This window comes from Thermobia domestica, chromosome 1, assembly GCF_964235325.1.
Source record: "Thermobia domestica chromosome 1, izTheDome1.hap1.1, whole genome shotgun sequence".
NCBI lineage: Eukaryota > Metazoa > Arthropoda > Insecta > Zygentoma > Lepismatidae > Thermobia > Thermobia domestica.
In genome coordinates, this window is record NC_137454.1 from 58,080,121 (window position 1) to 58,100,786 (window position 20,666).

At 34.9% G+C, this 20,666-nt stretch overlaps 1 protein-coding gene across 2 annotated transcripts in view; it reads right to left on the reverse strand.

Moving 5' to 3' along the window:
• Positions 1-20,666, reverse strand: part of nesd (SHC binding and spindle associated nessun dorma) — a 72,087-nt gene that overhangs the window by 33,862 nt on the left and 17,559 nt on the right. For both annotated transcript variants that reach the window (XM_081757321.1, XM_081757318.1), the window contains exon 3: positions 18,539-18,717. In XM_081757321.1, the coding sequence (XP_081613447.1) occupies positions 18,539-18,717 (179 nt within the window). The remainder of the gene's footprint in view (positions 1-18,538; positions 18,718-20,666) is intronic.

Genomic DNA, 20,666 nt, shown 5'->3' on the forward strand with positions numbered 1-20,666 from the left:
TATAGATAAACGTAGATATCGGACTTTAAAAAGCATGACGATCTTCACAGAATTTGAGAAATGCATATGAGAACCCGAAGTGGGTTGCATGTTTCTGTAATGCATATTATTCATTTTCATCTTCCTAAATAAAAAGTACATAAAAAATAGATTTTGAACTTTGATGACGACTCTGGTCCTACAATTTACCTATTCAGCGATTCCTTTCCTTTCAACATCTAATCAGAATCGTGTAATTCGGTGTCAAAGATTAATTTATATGAAATTATGTATTATGTTCTATCCAATTACTATTTTTGTTTCTGATCTGCGGAACATTAGATTTTTTTATTTTCATTGTTGTTCAATTCAATTACTTTTGTTTCCTCTCCTTTGTAAGTATTCATGATATGTCTCTGAAACTGAAGTCTTTATAACCAATTAATTCATAAAATACTTATTTCTAATATGTTGTCTATAAAGATTGGAAAGAAATTTTGGTTCAGTTTAATAAATTTTCGGTTTACCATTGTAAGCATGAATATTAAAATTAAAATAACACAAACGATAATAAATCAAGAAAACTATGTAACTTCGAACAAACGGCTATCAACAAAACGAAACAAATTCTAGTGCCAACACGAAAGTGGGGTGTTACAAAGTTATATACAAACCACATTTCTATTTTTATGATCTTTTTGATGCAAGATCGATTTCCTTGGAGTTACGTAAACCCCTCACAAATAGCCACTAAATAAATTTTTGCATCATTGGACTTGATCAAATAATTTTCTCGCACCTTAATGAGTACATTCATTACTCGACTACTCAGAACTCAATTTATGCATCCACATCTCGGCTTCAAACACTTCTCCAGAAGTCTCCTTAGATGAGCTTTGACAAAGTTAAGACTAAGTTAAATAGTTTTCCTGAATTCAAAATTGGAAGATTCCATTTTGTGGACAATTATACTCAAAATTTTTAAACCCTCATTGCAAACGCAGCTCGTACACGTCATTCTCTAGCCTCAAAGCGAATCCAAATTACTTTCTCACAAGAACATACACTGATTACCAATGTAAGTCGAGACAGCAGGACAGTTGCTGAAACTGCCCTGCAAAGGCTCCACCAGTGCATGTGAATGAAACGTATCGCGCGTGTACTGCTGTCGTGTGCTTCCTCTCTCGGCATTTGTATCAGTGCAGTGTTGGCTGGTTTAAACCAGCTTTTTTTTTTTTTTTTTTTTTTTTTTGTGTGTGTGTGTGTGTGTGTGTGTGTGTGTTATCACGTTTCACTCCCGTACATTATTCGTATTATATTCGACCTAAATTCCCCATTCATTACTCAAAGAGATTATACTACAAAAGCAACTTTTTTTAATAAGTTTATGAATGTTTCTTTTGTGATTTTTTTATAGTTTGTTATTATTGTTATGCAATTGCAATCAAAGAAAAATTCTGAATATTGTTTCGTTTTATTAATGTTTACTATTGATGAAATACATCGAAATGCTCTACCTTTTTTGGGGGTGAGGGATCATACAAACCCCACGAGAGGCATTTATTGATATCAGAAGTATCTTTGGTATCTATTTATTTATAAATGGGTCAGAGCCAAAGTGGACTCAAATAATTCTTATCTTTATTCACTTTTCTTACTGATATGCAAATTAAGTCATTGTATTTCTTTAACTTGGACTAATAAAAGTCATAGTGAATTAACCTGGACTAAATTAGTTCTTCTGTACTCTTCAGTATTTTGAAATTGTCCATACGTAATTCTGTATAATTGTTTCACCTGTGCAAGTGTTCATCTTTTTCTCCTTCTGAAATGACATATTAACAAATATGTAAAGATCAGTACGACGTATTTTTATCGGAATTCTTTCGTGAGTGAGTCAACAGACGTATCGCATTTGTGCCCAATTAGTCCCGGATATAGGCTGAGAAGCGGTTTGGATTCCGCTTTAAGCTTATGTGACCTTTTCCAGCACAACCCGGTTGTTGCTTACTAACACAAAAGCAAAGCAAACTTATTTTTGTCCATATGTGATATAAATATATAGAGCACATTATTTAGACAAAAAAAAAAAAAAAAAAAAAAAAGGTTTAAACCAAATAAACCGGGTTTTTTGAATAAAAACCATGGTTTTTGCCAACCTTGATGATAGGGAAGACGAAGGACCTGAATCCATTTAACCGTTGTCAAATCGTGGGGGCCAGACGACTGGGTGTTTTGATTTCGGAAGTGGCACTCGGATTTTCAAAGATAACTATGTCAAGAGTGTATCGTGAAGACCTGGCTTTCAGTAAAACCGCACCTGCACAGGCAAACTGTCGCGGTCAGGGGCGTGTCCACGACAGAGGTAGGCGCCGACTGGCCCGCATCGTAACAGCCGATAAACGGGCCATAGTGCATCGAATCGCTGAGGGGTTCAATGGAGGACAATAACACCGAACAGCCACACAATCCACAACCACCTACTCGCCATGGGGTACAGAAGCCATCAGCCCACGCGAGTACCGCTTCTATCCGCATAACACAAACGTCTAGCATGGGCAAAGGAACACCGCCATTGAACCATGGAAATGTAGAAAAAGGTTGTCTGGACAGATGAGTCACGCTTCACATTGGTACTACCATGAGCAAAATAAATGACGCGTCTCTTTATTTTGAAGTTTTTTGAAAATATCTCCGTTTTCTTTATATGTTCGAAATTTCGGAAGGTTTCCCCAGCAGGACAGGTTAATAACAAACCCGTTTTTAATATTTGTGTTAGATATTAGCTTAAAATAAAGAAATTAGAAGCAAAAAACATTAAATCCACAGAAATCTCGAGAATTACCAACTCTGCTAAAGTGGGAAATTTTCAAGAACGCGAGGGAATTCTGCAGTTCAACACGAAGCAGCGACATCTATGTCATTGAGAGAAGCGTGGATTAGATCTACAAACGAAAATTTTAACGAAATATTTCTAGTATGTCTTATTATATGCATTATCAGCGAACTCCAAATATATGAATCTATGCTAAGTATTAACGTATAGATAGTGCAAATAGTGGAAATTACCTATGGAAAAAGACGAATTGTTAGCCCAATCGTAATGAAAAATCGTCTTTACTGTAGAACAGGTTCAGCTTACGTAAGAGAGCAAATAGCTCAGTTAGGTAAAGAAACGAGTTTGTATACCGAAGGTAGACGGTTCGAATCCCGTGGAAGTACTGTTGTCATTTTTATCACTAAGGTTATTTTATTTCTTTTTTTATTTGGGAAGGAATCAAATTGTAACATATGTGTAAAACTCATGACGATACCAAAAAAAAAAAAAAAAAAAAAAAAAAAAAAAAAAAAAAAAAAAAAAAAGAAAATATCGTCGCATTTGCATTAGTGTCTCTAATTTTTGTTTGCAAACAGATTCGTAATTATTTCCCCTGTGCTCACTGATGCATAACGAATGTTTTCCAGTAAATGTTAATTCTAATTTGGAGAATTTTATAGTTTCACAATGTTTCTCACTACATAGTCTTCTATCTACGTGTTTGGATATTTTGATAACAGATTTCCCTATTAAATGTTTAATTTTCTCTATAAATATTTGTCTTAAATTGAAATTGTTTTGAATTTACTACATAAGCAAAGTTGCCCGAAGGAGGGGAGCTCAAGTAATAGATATTCTACGTAAAAGCAACCTATTGTAGAATGATGATGCTTCTTACCTTCAGCACATAATCTTAACGTTAGAGAGTCAGAGAGAGAAAAATCCTGGTTTTTCCTCCTCTATGACCACCCATCTTAAACCTCTACATATCATTGTTCGTCTCACATAATTTCGGCTCTCCAAAGACATTCATATTTATTATTATTATCATTATTATTATTATTATTATTATTATTATTATTAATGAATATGCCACCCTTACATAATGTTATAACTTTACACATCTTAGTTTAAAGTGCTTTCTTTAGTAATAATTTGAGCAACCACGTCACAAAATTTAAAATGTATGAGGGGGCACGACGTTTTATTTCCCCTCCTCTCTTTTCAGCACCCTCCAACAGAAGGTATATAATTTCTGAGAAGCAGGGCAGACAAAATGAATAAGAAATATATTTAGAGCATCCTTTCCTCCTTCGTGAATGTAATATCACGTAGCATTTTTTATTCTACTGAAGACGACCCTAGGCCGTTATGGTTAGGTAACAAAAGAAATACCTAATATATTTATAGCGCCCCTTATCTGTAATATTACCTCTTCTTTATTTGTTCGAGGCTTCCTTACACAACCAAGGGTGACAAAAAGAATAGGAAAAGTGTCTAAAGATTACAAAAGACTTTATATTTTGTCAGAAACAAGGCAGTATATACACAACATTGCTTTCGTTAACAAGTGTTTCACCCTTGAGTCGCTTATAAAATTATGCAGAATAACCAGTGTGCGAATTAGACAATCTATATTGGGGGGGATAAAATTAGGCCAACAGAACATAAAGTGTGAAGGTGCAAATTTCAAAATGAGACAATAATGTCTTACTCTCCATATAATATGTGTGTGTGTGACATCTGTAATAAATAAGAGATGTATTAATTTAATAAATCTACCGACAATAACTATGTACCTATATATTGTCTGACATGCCCACACCCCACAGAACCTTTCTGAACGTGTTTAAATGTTGTACTCACTCTTGTCTCCGTACCTCTTTAAGGTTTATTTACTTAATTACTTAATAATTCGGCCCGAGCGATAGCCATGATCACTAGCATATGTTAATTTTTCTAGTCATATTGAAATCTTCCACTTTGCGTTATTACGTACAGGTAGCAAAAAAAAAAAAAAAAAAAAAAAAAAAAAAAAAAAAAACCCTTTAGTCTCATGAAAATCACTAAAAGTATCAGTTAAACCGGACATACTTTTTTAAAAAAGAAAATCTAGATATTAGCCTATCAAATAAGAAATGGGTTGTTGCTGGACCCGATTTCTAACATCAAGGTCAAATCGAAGGCCAAATATTTAAAATTCTCAATTCAAATTTCGAGCTTGCGCTTCTACTCCCCGCTAAAGCTGCGCTCTTCACGACTTTTTTTCCTCCAAATATCGATTCCGTGATGGGGCTCAGGAAGTCAACACTTACAATTACTTTATTGTTAGGTTGCAGATGAGTTGATTCATTATGGGCTACGTTATTCAAATAAAATAAAACATTACATTGAAGTTTTTCAGACAACATTATTAGCGTGAACAGCAAACTGTACAGCTAAAAGAAAGATGGAAAAATGGAGAGTTAACTTTAAAAGAACCGTTCTGGTTGAAATGCTTATACAGACACGGACAATGACACGGAGAACCAGTCGTATTAACAAATGCTGAAACAAATCTTCAGTTATGCGCTTATTCACCTAAAAATCATCTTCACTAACATGTCTGTTCACTAGGAGCGTATCCCCAGCGTGTACGTTAACATATACTTGCGAGAGAATGCGTATATCTCAGATTTTGAGTACAGTTTCAAAAGTTCATTTCCGTAAACTGTAAAAGGCAGTGATTACTATGCTAATTATCACAAATTAAATGCAACTTTTGGGTTGCATACACGCACACTACTAGGGAATGAGGACCATGTACTAACAAAGAGTATACTGGAAAATGAAACAACATGTTATAACAAAAATTAAAATAAGATGATAATCGATACAAATGTAGAGGATGAATATGACATGTCAGAACTTCGCTAAGTATGGTGGAAGAAGCTATTTGTTTACTTCTTCTTTACTAACCGCTTAGAACATTTATAAATTCATATGTGGCTTTGTTATACGCAATTAGTACATTCAAATTCACGAACGATGACGAACTGAAGGGTACAAAGGTACAGTTGCAAGTAACAACCGTAGTCATAATAATAGAGTTCAACTAAACAACGTTGAAAATAGTGGGCAATTACGTGGTAAGTAGAAATGACCAAAACTGAATAGTTTATATCGATCATTCCGAAGAAATTTGGAGTTATACTGAGCATAGTTTGGGGGGGGGGGGGGAAAGCGAGCATCCCCGGTGGGGATACTTCAGCTGACTTCTTTGGGGGGGAACAAAATGTGATTGAGGGGGAAAATCCCCCTCATCCCCCTCGGTAATTCGCACCCTGAGAATAACTTTTGCCGATCATTGTTCTAGAGGGATTTGTCCAGGATGGTTTGGTGTCGAGCTAATAACGATAAGTATATTTATTTACATCACTGTTAAAGAAATAGCAAACTTTCTGAAAGGAACTTACTTAGGAAACAGATCTTCCTTCTACTTAGCCAGAGCCCACTCTGAAAAATTGCATCTGGCATTCTGAGTGAAAGTTCTATGGGACTATTAGAAAAATATATTCCCGTTTTCACGCTGATGGTAGAATTTCTTAAACAGTTATTGAATTACGTTCGAAGGGTAGGCGTAAATAGCGCCCCCGCAACAATGTGGCGTGGGGACCGCACAAGCTGCAAGGCCAAAAAATATAGAGAAAGTACGCAGGGGCGGAGCAGGCCAAATTTTCACACGGGCAAAGTGACTTTTTGGCGCCCTTCCCCTAGTAGTAGCCTATATTTTACATTTTATCATAGTGTTTTTAATAGTTTAAACCAGGAGCGTCATTTCAGATTTTGCTTTGGGGGGGGGGGGCAAGACCTCTTGATATAAGTAAAATTTCGCGTTTTTCACTGATTTACTACTATTCTAATGATAAAATCTATATACATCTCAAACTCACGGGGGGCAAATGCCCCTCCCTGCCCTCCCTAAATGACGCCCCTGTTTTAAACCCATTTTCAAAAAGAAATCCATTACCTAGGAAAAGTTCACAAAGAATATGGCCCGCTATAAAGAATACCAACTCCACCCCCCCTGGTCTAGTGGCTAGCACGCCTGCCTTCTGTGGTACCGGGTCCAATTCCCGGTGGATTACTGTTGAACGATAAAAGTGGTTCGGATTCCACTATAATTAGTATCCACATCTCCCTTGCCCATTAAGGCATAACCGTGGAACGCTATACTCAAGCAAACAAACAAACAATACTTAATTCCCGGCACTCTTTATTCTACATGCCATCTCTCAATTTTTCGATACAGCCCCCTTAGTACTATGAAACTCTCTTCTTCCATAGTGAAATGGAAAAAGATCATATAATTGCCACTACTTTACAAGAATATAAACCAAAAACGTCAGTAGAAAGCACATTATAAAATTTACTTTTTGAGGCTCGTTTTGGTGCTCCTCTTTCTCTGGCGCCCCGGGCAGTCGCTCGGCCCTTAGTCCGCCCTTGAAAGTATGGACGCATAACTAAGGACTGCGGAGGAGAGGTTAACCTTCATGTTATGCCACTGGTTTGACGTGTTTGAAATGTTCAGTAAGTGATCAGTCGGTGAAATAATTTCGACGGTTACTGATGTTTAAAGTTTAGCTAAGACAAAGCTACCTAATCAAATACATTTGATATCGCGATGTCACAATTTGATTTTTCCTCACATAAAAAAGATAAAAACAATAGTAATAAAAACCCTTACTCGTACTGGGCTCCTAACTAACTAACAACCTAATTCTTACAGACTAGTTGCTCTGACCAACTGAGTTTCGATTTCTTACGCGAAAGAAGTCTGTTATATTAAGAGGCATTCTTTTCATTATCAAAACTGTTCGAAGTAATACGAACATGGCTTAAGAACAGGGACGGAACTGAATTACCACTCGATTGACCTTGAGGGCAAATCACCAAAGCGTAACTATAAACGTAAGTTCAGCATGCATTTCTCTGGAGTTGTGTTCAGTATTCCTATCTGCCAGTCATGCTTGTTCGTAGGAGTAATATGTTACAAACCTAACCTTTCGATAGAGCACAATGACAGAGAATCAAAATTAATGAATTCTTGCCCTTGTGAACTTGGGATACCACCATGTGCAATAAAACTGTCGCGTCTTCTGAAGTGATATTTTATCGAAAATAACTCGTTTTCCTTTATATATCCGAAGTTTTTGAGGGTTTCAAAATGAGGAAACGTTACTGACAAACAAGGACGCATTTAGGTGTGGGTCCAGGTGGTCCGGACTCCCCTCTGAAATCCCACCTTCTCTGTAAATTTAGCCTAAATTTAAGGATTATCTTTTAAATTTTATTATAATTTATCCTAATATTGAAGTCGGACTTCTCCCGAAATAAATTACTGCATACGTGCCTGCTGACAATTTTCAATATATTCCTTAAATAAGTAAAATAACTAAATTAGGAGCAAAAAGCTTCAACACGGGCTAACTTTTGTCCACTGCCAATATTGTTAGAAGGGATATTAATAGCAAAAACTGCTAGGCAATGCTGAACCTTGGAACTTCACTCCGAACAGCAAGCTTATTATTGAGAACTACATATGAAACATTTTATTAAAACTTATCTAGCTTTTACCTGGCATGAAATTATTATATACACCAAAATTCACTCTCCTAAAATGTGTATCTAAACATTGCTCTACGTATCTTCGAAGCAATGAAAATTATTTATCGAAATATGTGAGCAGGGAATTCTAACAGCCAGCCATTTTATTTAAATCGTAGTAAACCCTGTAACCGTGCGTTAACGTGAAGACAAAGCTTGGTCCATTGGTAAAGTGTTGGAAGAATATAAACTCAATGTTCGTAGGTTCGAATCTATCCACTCACCATAACATTTTGTTCTTATGTGTAACGATGAAATAAGAAAGAAAAAATGTATAACCGTTAAGACAAAACTTCAACCAAGTCTGAAGAGAACAATACTAAAATAGTAATACAATGACGTCAACCAAAAATTATTTCATGTAGCGTTTGGACGAAATTACAGCTGTTAACAATTGCAGAAATAAAAACAGGCTGTAATGCAGTCTAGACTTCTGAATGCATTTACTTCCTGAAAACTTCCGTCTCGTCATTGGTATGCCGTTAATCATTGTAAAACCTTTCAATTGGAAGTGAAATGACACAAACTAAAACAGTTTTAAATCAATAAATGTCTATTATCTGTGTAAAAGTAGGTGTCTTTTATCTGTAAATCTGAGTTCCTTTTACTTTGAAGTGACAAATGAGAGAAGAAAGTATGGTGTTCGAAAAAAAAATCAAATTTGAGATTTCAACGAATTTACACGTATTATAGCCCCTAACACCGAAAAAGTTATTTTTCGATACATGTCCATCAGTTCGTCCGTCCGTTCGCTACACTTTTCTGTGCACTCGCCTAGAAGCCATACCTGAAGCCATACCTCGCCTAGAAGCCATACTTGAACATACCGTAAATTAGTTGAAAAATTTACGGTATGTTCAACTTATCTGCACCAAATTTTAGTTTAAGATTTTCATAGTATTTCCTATAGTTTTTTTTTATTTCCCTCCTACTCCCAAAACAAGGGTAGTTTCCTGTACGATGAAAATAAAAAAAAGATATTTTCTCATAACTGGCTCTAACGATCTTGTTTTCTTTCTTTTTTTATAAATCAATATTTAATTAGCAACCCTATTTTGTGGTATAAGGCATTTATCTGAGAAAAATCTACAAGGGGTAGTTTATACTAAGAGGATGAGTTTTTTCTCAGTGATTTTCTCAAAATGGACTCAAATGTTTTCGTTCATATTTCATAAATAAAGATTTCATTAATAACCTATCAATATGGCATAACTCGTTTGTCCTAAAAAATGCGAGGGGTAGTTTATTCTTGGTGGAGTGTTGTCTGGGCGATTTTCTCAAAAACGACTCAAAAGAGTTTATTCATATTTCAAAAATAAATATTTCGTTAATAACTGAACAATATGGCAAAACTCGTTTGTCCTGAAAAAATATGCGAGGGGTAGTTTACTCTTGGGGGTGTTTTTCCTCCACGGTTTTCTCAAAAATGAGTCAAGCAATTTTGTTCGTACTCAGAAATAAATATTTCATTAAAAAACCTAGTAATATGGAATAACTCGCTTACCCTGAAAGAATCCTCAAGAGATAGTTTATTCGGGGAGTTATTTTTCCCACAAGATTTTCTCAAAAATTACTCGGACAATTTTATTGATAATTCATAAATAAGTATTTCATTAATAACCCTATATTTTAGTATAAGTCATTTCTATAAAAAACAATTACAACGGATAGTTTATTTTTGGGGTCAAGGTTTTTTTCCCGACAATTTTCTCGAACGACAGGCGATTTTGTTCAAATTTCGCAAATAAATATTTCATTAATAACCAAAAGTATATCTTAACTCATTGTTCGAAACAATTCACAAGAGGTAGGTTACTCCTGACGTGTTCTTTTTGAACGACTTTCCCAAAGTGACTCATTTGATTTTTTTCATATTTCATAAACAATGATTGCATTAATTGGTCTATTATATGTCTAATGAAAATGTGCTCAAAGTGTGAGTTAGTTTTGTAGTATGGATTTTCTTCAATCGAAGTTTTTTATTCGATAATCTGACATTCGATGTATTTGAATAATACGATAATTTTATTCGTATTATCCAAATACACACTTCAGTAACAACTGCGGCCTAACACAGTTAAGAAATTGAATTGAAAAAGTTTAGTGCGGTGGCCCTGTAATTGAATATTTTTTGAGAAACTCCCTAGCTTTTTGTGGTAAACTCAGGCTTTTCTTTTTCGAGCGACAAAAGAGAGAAGAAAATATAGTGATTGTGAAAATAATATCAAATTCAGATTTCAACGGATTTACATGTTTCATGGCGTCTACATACCGAAAATGTGACTTTTCGACACCCGTCCTTCCGGTCCGTCCGTTCGGCACACTTTTATATGCACTCGCCTAGAGGCCATACCGTTCAACTTATCTACACCAAATTTTAAACTTAGGGTTTACTTAGTATTCTTACAGGAGCTTTTCCATTTTTTCCTACCACCTAAAATAAGTGAGGTTTACAAACAGCCGAAAATCGAAAAACGCTATTTTCTCAAAAATGGTTTTAACAATTTTGTTTATTTTTCATTAATCAATATTTAATTAACAACCCTATATTGCAGTATCAGATATTTCTCTTAGAAAAATTTACGAAGGGTAGTTTATTCTTGGAGGTGACTTTTTCTCGACGATTTTCTCAGAAAAGACCCTGGCGAATTTTGTACACACTTCATAAATAAATATTTGACCTTACAACATGGTATAAGTCAATTGACCTGAAAAATATATGAGTAGTAGTTTATTCTTGGACTGAATTTATTCCCAGTGAGTTTCTCAAACACGACCAGTTGGCAACCCTGTATCTCGACAACGAAGCTGAATTCGAAAACTGCAAGAGGACCATTTGTCTCCTTTTGATGTCACGAATCACCTCCCGAAGTTTGTGGACATCTCACAGGTTCACCCTTAATGAAGCTTCTTTTCGAAAAGTTAACTATTAACTTTAGGCATTGTTTATCTTTTTTTTTAAATCACAAATGTCGTTATTAATTTTAAGGCAGAGAACTACTTCTGAGAGAATAGATCTTGAAAAATAATTTTAAAACTTAGACTTTTGTTTTCGAGACATTCCAGACAAGACGAGACATTTTACAAGCTATCTCGTGTCCAAAACATTTGCCTCGTATTATCTTGGATGTCACAAAGCGCGTCTTGTCTCTTTCTCGAGACATGTCTTATCTCGTGCGCATTCGTTAACACTTGGGAAGGATTATCTTTCTACTCAAAGCATTGTTTTTATAATGGTTGCATATTTATGATAATTGCTGTCCACATAAATTACAGTCCTTTCAGTTGAATTAATTATTATTATTATTATTATTGAAATTGCAATATCTAGTTTAACGTTGGACGATTATGCACCTACGCTAAGGGAGAATGATGATGAATGAAATGGTGAAATGAAGAAAGTGGGAGGAAAATTGAAAATCTCAAGAAAACACATACCCATGCACACGGTATTTGTCCACCTCAAATTTCACTTGGCACGAAGTGGAATCGAGCCACGGACCCCCTGCACCAAAGGTCCCTGCAATGCTTTATTATTATTATTAATAATAATAATAATAATAATAATAATAATAATAATAATAATAATAATAATAATAATTGAAGCGACTCAACCAACCGTACGACTCAACCAACGTTTGGGTGCCTGTTCGTTCGTCTGCTCCTCTCATAAAAGACATTTCATTTTAATGAAACTAGTAAGTGCCTTCTTTTAGCTCTGCGAAGTAACTATTGCTTGGAATATGAATCTGCAAAACATAAGAGATAAAATTAACCAAATGGTGCAAGTTTCCACTTATATATACAAAACAATTTTGCAATATCAACTACGTGAATCTTGTCCCATAAAGAAGCCGAAACCCCTACACCGAAGAGCCCTCCGAGATTTGATCATTGTCCACACGGACTGAAATTGTCATTTGAAGCCAAGACTTTAATATGAAGCCAATAATTTCTTTAAAATAGACGGAAAATTCGGAAGTTATAAGCATTTTCATATTTTTGCCTTTTCCCATAAGGGAGCCGTAGCCCCCTATACTGAAGACCCCCCGGAGATTTGATCATTGTCCACTCGGACTGAGTTTGTTATTTGGAACCAACACTTTAATACGAAGCAAAATATTTCTTTAAAATAGACGAAAAATTCGAAAGTTATAAACATGTTAATAATTTTGCCTTTTCTCATTAGCCTACACTGAAGAGCCCCACGAGATTTGATCATTGACCACTTGGACTGAAATTCTCATTTGAAACCAAAACTTTAATATGAATCCAAAAATTAAACTTTTACATAAATTTAAACTGACTGGGTTCCAGTTCCCCCCACTATTGTTTAGTTTAGTTAACTGGTAATTTGTGACAGCTTCACATCATCAAAAGAATGTTTCACTTCCCCTCCCCTCCCCCAGGAGTTCGTGCTGGATCCACCACTGGAATCAATAGACACTCTTCCTATTCTTTTTTTCATCCTTGATTGTGTAGGGGCTCCCTCGTACAAATAAAGGAGCGGTAATATTACAATCAAGGGGCGCTATATATTAGGTATTTTTTTAGTTACCTACCCCTAACCGCACAGGGCCATCTTTCGTAGAATAAAAAATATTACGTGATATTCCAATCATGAAAGGGGAGAGGATGCTGTAAATATATTTCTTATTCATTTTGTCTGTCCTGCTTATCAAAAATTACTTTCTGTTGGAAGGCTACTGAAATGAGAGGGGCAAAATAAAAAGTCGTACCCCCTCCTACATGGTTGCTCAAATAAGTACTAAAGAAAGCATTTTAAACTAAGATATTTAAGATTTAAACTAGGAAACTAAGATATCCTACACTATGTAAGGATGGCATATTCAGGATTATTATTATTATTATTATTATTATTATTATTATTATTATTATTATTATTATTATTATTATTTGAATCTTTTTGGAGCACCGAAATTTTGTGAGACGAACAAAGATATGTAGAGGTTTAAGATGGGTGGTCATAGAGGAGGAAAAACCAGGATTTTTCTCTCTCTGACTCTCTAACGTTAAGATTATGTGCTGAAGGTAAGAAGCATCATCATTCTACAATAGGTTGCTTTTACGTAGAATATCAATTACTTGAGTTCTCCTCCTTCGGTCTACTTACCTTATGTAGTAAATTCAAAACAATTTCAATTCAATACAAATACATTGTAAAACTTTTCCGTAATTAAACATCTAGGGAAAATTAAACATTTAATAGGGAAATCTGTTATCAAGATATCCAAACACGTAGATAGAAGACTATCTAGTGAGAAATATTGTGAAACTTTATAAAATTCTCCAAATTAGAATTAACATTTACTGGGAAACATTCGTTATGCGCCAGCGAGCATATGGTGAGCAGTGAGCACAGGGGAAATAATTACGAAACTGTTTGCAAACAAAATTAGGGACGCTAATGCAAGTGCGACAACAGCATTTTTTCTTTCTTTGGTATCGTCATGAGTTTTACACATACGTTACAATTTGATTCTTTCCCAAATAAAAAAATTAAAAAAATAACCGTAGTGTAGTGATAAAAATGATAACGGCACTTCCACGGGATCGAACCCGCTACCTTCAGCATACAGACTCGTTGCTTTAACTAACTGAGCTATTTGTTTGTTTACGTGAACTGAGCCTGTTCCGGTAAAGACGATATTTCATTACGATCGTCCTACCAATTCGTCCTTTTCCATAGATAATTTCCACTATTTGCTCTATCTTTATGTTAATACTTAGCATATATTCATATATTTGGAGTTTGCAGATAATGCATATAATAAGACATACTAGAAATATTCGTTAAAAGTTTAGTTTGTAGATTTAATCCACATTTCTCTCAATGACATAGATGTCGCTGCTTCGTGTTGAAATGCAGAATTCTCTCGTGTTCTTGAAAATTTCCCACTTTAGCAGAGTTGGTAATTCTCGAGATTTCTGTGGATTTAATGTTTTTTGCTTCTAATTTCTTTATTTTAAGCTAATATCTAACACAAATATTAAAAACGGGTTTGTTATTAACCTGTCCTGCTGGGGAAACCTTCCGAAATTTCGAACATATAAAGAAAACGGAGATATTTTCAAAAAACTTCAAAATAAAGAGACGCGTCATTTATTTTGCTCATGGTAGTACATGCCGATGGACGGGTACGGATGCGTCGCCAACCGCACGAGGAAATGGATCCATCGTGCTAGCAGGGAACTGCGCAGGCCGGTGGTGGTGATATTCTTATCTGGGGCATGTTTACGCGGGCTGAAATGGGTTCTCTAACACATGTGACATGGTCCTTCACAGATGAATGCTACCGCGATCTTCTGGATGACTGTCTTATTATTTGCTGGATTGCAACATCGGATGGTGACCTCATCTTTCAGCCGCACCGTAATTAGTACATTGCGCCGGATAATGCACTGGGCTTCCGCTCTAGGATGGCAGCAGACTGGTTTGATGAGCATTCCTCTGATGTGGCAGATACATTTCCCTGCCATCACGGTCACCGGACCTCAATCCCATCGGACATATCTGGGACGCCATGGAACGACGACTTCGGGTTGTGGACCCTCTTCCGACCTACCTATTGGCTCTGTGGAAGACTTTACAGCAGATATGGATTGAAATGCCACAACAACACTTCAGGCGCCTCGTGGAGTTCATGCTGCGGCGGGTAGCTGCCGTTATCAGAGCGAAAAAATTGATGCTACACAGTATTAGGCAGATGTCCCTAATTCAACTGGTGATCAGTGTATTAATACGTTGTGTACCAAAAAATACTCATACATAAATTTCGTTGTTTTTAATCCCTCGTGTACCCATCTGAGTGGAATCTCTAAACTCAGTCTCACTTATAGTGTAAGGATATTATTGGTACAAAATTCCAACTTCCTATTCTGAATCGGAAATGTAATGAAAAATGAGAAAGTATCCCCCTCCCCCTTCTCCATCCTCTTAGGCGATTAATTTCACAAAATCCAGCTTCACTCATAGTCTAGTCTGAAGACATTTGCATAAAATCTCAATTATCTACGCCCCAAAGTTTCTAAGTTCTGATGAAAGGCGAGAAAAAGTTCAACATAAAATCTCAATTATCTACGCCCCAAAGTTTCTAAGTTCTGATGAAAGGCGAGAAAAAGTTCAACCCCTTTTCCTTCCTTAAGAATTAGTACCCTGCCTAACACGCAACCCTAGTTGATGGAGAATTTGTACCAAATTTCAACTTCATACGTTTGAAGTGTCGGATTTTTGTTGAACAGTGAGAAAGATTTAAACACATCATTTTCCCTTTGGAGTTGAATTTCACAAAACTCATTTTATCAAAACCAAGAGTTCAAGGAAAATACTTTCAGAAAATTTTCGAGCTTTATACCCAAAATTTCGGAGATCTTATGAAATTGAGAAAAGGTTCGAAACCTTAGACGTCGAATCTGGCAAAATGGAAACATGACGATAAAAATCAGTTTACGAAACAAGTTATGTTACTAGCTTATTCTCAGTGACGTCTCTCGAGGAAAGTCACATCGGCAAAATTACCATTGAACGCTCCAATCTAAAAGAGAAAAAGAAACACTCAACTAACGTTCTGATCTCTGTATATGATAAAAGTTTTGAATGGTTGATCAACACCCACACTAAACCGCTTAAGCTAGGAACTTCAAATTTAGATAGTATACAGGATTTGTGTCGTAAGGCATCAGGAAAGGAAAGATCTGGAAGTTCGATTAGGAAGCGGGGTAAGAGGGAAGGAATTATTACATTAAAATTTCCATATTTCGGAATTTCTGAAGGTTAGAGATATGAAACTTGGTATTTCGACTTTTAAAATAACTGGATACGGATTTCAACGTTTCTACACATTTGATCTAGAAGGAAAGAAAAAAGGTATGTGAATTACAGCTTTATAAAACAAACTCCATAACAAATTATAAATGTTAGGAAAATGAAATGTTGTATTTGGACCTCTGATTTAAAACAATAAATACGCGTTTAAGCGTCTTTAGATATTTGGCCTAAAAGGGAGAAAAAAAGGGGGTGGGAATTATATTAGATAATAATATCGATATTGGAATCCATATCTTGGACTCTTTTAAGGTTAGAGTAGAAATGTGAAATTCGAAATTTGAATTTCTCATTTAAAATAATAATTAATAAAATAATTAGACTTTCAGCGTTTTTTTTTTTTGGGCCTAGAAGGGAAGAAAAGGAGTGGGGACTACATATAAAGGAGTAGAAGTGACAGACTCATCATCGTCCAAGTCATAGTACTATAAGTGGAAACGTAATAGGACAATACCTTTTGTGACGAAAGCAAGGGAAAAGAAACGATTAAAAGAAGTTTTTTTTTTGGGGGGGGGGAAGTGGAAAAAATAGTGTGTCTCATGAGTCCCTTAAACTAGATAAATGAAGCTCGGCATATAAATTTTTCGTTAAAAATAACGGAAAACTTGTTTCAGCGTTTTCGAAAAATTTCGCTCCTAAGAGAGTAATTACTGTAAAATATTGGAATTTCCCTTCATTTATTCACAAAGTGCCAAATATAAGGATTAGCTTAAGTCGATGTGAAATTGGTATATAAACTCTTACATAAAAATAACAGAACCTATGTTTCATGTTTTTTTTTTTTTTTTTTTTTTTTTGAGAATTTCGGGTTTACGGGTGAAAATGGGGCCCTTCCATATCTTTTATTATTATTATTATTATTATTATTATTATTGAGAATGTGTCCAATGTGGGGATTTGCTTACGTTCGAGATTGAAAATAGATATATAAACACTTAAATAAAAATAAAAGAATACATATTTCAGAACCTGCGAAAATTGATTTCTGAAGGAGGAGACAATTTCCATAATATTGATTCCCCTCTATTTATTCAGAAAATGATTAATGTAAGGACTGACTTAAGTTGTGAAATTCATTACATAAATTCTTTATTTAAAAAAAAGAGCCTATTACGGAGTTTTCGAAAATTCCCTCCGAAAAGGGGAAAGGACAATCTGTATATAAAAGAGTGAAAGTGACTCACTCTTAGACACCCGGGCTATGCTAACATATCTGGAAACGTGCGATTTGTATAGAAAACTCTTTTACTACGAGGACAATTAATTAACAAAAAATGAACTTTTTGAAATACGTACGCTAAAGAAGTTAAATGTTTTGCCCAGAATAAAGTACGGCGTAAATCCCTGAAATACGAGAAAATAAACTCCTCATTAAAAATAAGTAGACACGTCCAGGCTTTTATGAAAATTGTTGTTTTAAGGAGAAATGGATACTTCATTTCTTACTGAAAGCGACGCTGCCTGTTTGATCACATCATAGAAAAATGGCTCAAAGAATTTCCATAAATTATGCTCTGTTTACCGGCGGTAAACACGGTACATTAGAGAAATCGTCACTGGAGGTGACACAAAATTAAATTACTCACAGCTCATGTAATATACAGTAAATACATTAGTTATGAATGTAAATATATGCTAGATCAAAATACTGTGCTCAGTGTTCGAATTACAAGGAGAGTAAAGACAAAATCCTCTATAAAAAATAAATATATCGCATGTACAGTAAGTTTCTTCTCAGTATATGTCATATTCTTGTAAAAATCCTTTAATTACCTTACTGACTGCAGTAAAGTAACCCAACCAGAACATGCAACATTATTATTAAATGCTGACAATGTAGACAGACCTCACCAATTACTTGAAATATATATACATTAAATTGTATGCCATTTACATCCTATGAGAACCAGTTTCTGATCGAAATTTGCTTATTATTGCTGGATCAATTGAAGATATATTTTCAAATTGCGGAAATTATCTTCTACGCTAAATAAGTATGAGCTGAGAATAATTCCTTTCTGTTGTGAAGAGGTCACTAAAGTGGGAGTACAAGAAGACTGTCCGTGTCCGTAAAGGGGAGAGTCTATCCTGTAATAATACATGTATTTTTGCCAGGACAAAAAATGTGTTCGTATTATTGAGGTATCCGTTAAGGGAGGTTTCACTGTATTTATTTTCTTAACTATTAATAACTTAGCGAAAATTTTTCTTTAGTTTCAAACACAGCTTAAAATATTTCAAAACCTTACCTAAACTGATCTAGTGCTTCTGCAATATACAATACATCAAAAACACTTTCCTCTTTCTGATCTGTGGTTGGAAAGATATCCAGAAAAGATGCAGTTTTTGTGCCTTTCACTATCTCTTCAGTAACACATTTAATGACATTAACATCAAATGTAAAGTCATTAAGATTAATACCATGAACCTGAATGAAAACAAAAGAAAATATAAATGTGAGAAACCACGGCAAAAACTAGCATATTTTACACAACTAAATTATATAATATTATTACATTATAAATAAATATATTTTAGCTTTTCGTTCTGTTTGTTTTATTTTTGCCCTACATTTTACTCACTGCTGTGAGCTTTATTGAGAGAACGATATTTTCTGAATTCCAATCTTGAACATCCTTCTATATTGTATCCTTGTTTTATTGTTCTACATGCTGGTAAGTACAACTACTCTTTTTCAATCTTAAATTTGTTATTTTCTCTCAACAAGAACAACAACAGTGAGCCTTTCAACAATAACTTGTTTTGTACAAATTTAGCTCTAAAAAAAAAAGGAAATGAAAGGAAATCTTTAAGTTTTACGTTCCATGATTATGCCGGCTAGGTTAAAGAAGACTGTGATGATGAGAAATGAATGACCATGGTGGAATTGACAAAGTGGGAGGAAACGGGAGAACCCCGACAAAACCCACGCACACGGTGTTTGTCCATCACAAAGCTCATTTGGCACGAGCTGTGATCGAACCAAGGTCTCCATGCACTATATGTGAACTACTGAGCAACCGCGGTCCCCGGTCTAAAAAGGAGTATTTGTAGTTACCTGCATACAGGAGAATAAAATAAGAATATAACTTAGGGGAAGGTCATTTGATTTCATAAAAGCTCGTTCTCTTATCGAAGTCACAGCAGAAAACGTTAGTAAGATATAGGGTAAAAATAAAATGACAATAAAACAAAACGGCCAAGTATCTCTACTAGTCAAAATCATATATATATATATATATATATAATAGCAATGAATCTCATCTATCAAAGCTGAGGTTGTCATATGAACTTGGAGATATGAAGAACCTTCAGCGTTTAAAGGCTTAATATAAAAAAAATGAAAATGAACTTAATAGGAATGTACCGATACCACTTTTTACCGATACTCGATACCGATACTTTTGGACACATTTCTTATATATTATCAGGAATTTTCAGAATAATGAAATGATCAACATTGTAATAGGGTATATTAGATATAAGGCAAAAATTTGACATACAAAGACAAAAGCAAAATTTCATGTTAGATTCCACACATACAAAAAATAAAATTATTTCCGCTAAATTTAATCCAGCTTACATAAAATTAACTTACAAGCAGCAAATACTTATAAAGTGTAAACTTAATTCTAAGAGTCACTGATTGATATTTAGAGTGATAATGTATTTTGATAGTTACATTGTACTTACTAGTCTCTATTACATACATACAATGCAAATGATACTACCGTTACAAATTTTTGACAAAATTATGCGTGCTGAACCAGGTATTGGTGTGTATAAGTTAAAAAAGAGAGTTATTTAACGAAGTCGAAAACGATAAAACTATTTATTGAGCTCCCTCGTGGCTAAGCGGTTAGCGTACGCGCCTTTGGCGTGGAAGACCCGGGACCGATTCCCGGCGGGAGCTCATGTGGTTCGGATTCCACGTTAATCAGTAGGTCAACGTTTCGTATAGTCTCGCTGCCGAAAGGGACGCTAAAGTAAAATCAACTCAACTTAAAAGTATTTATTAACTTTTGAACTAATTGTTTTTAACTAGTAAATAGGAGTAGGCTTATACACGCACAAAGAAATCGATAGTATAATTGATAATAATTTAGATCAACTTTAAGTCTAAAAGAAACCGATGAAATATAAGTGTCATTGTTAATATTAAACAAATTGAAAATAGTTCGGAAAATGTATCGGTAAATATCGGTGTCGATTTGCCGATACCGATACTCCCAAAAGTGGCCGATATCACCAATACCGATATATCGGTACATCCCTAGAACTTAATATAAAGTTTAAAATCGCACTTCCTATAAATACAACTAGACTCAAACGCTGCAGGAAATACGATTCACAAAAGATACTGACCTTGATTTTTTA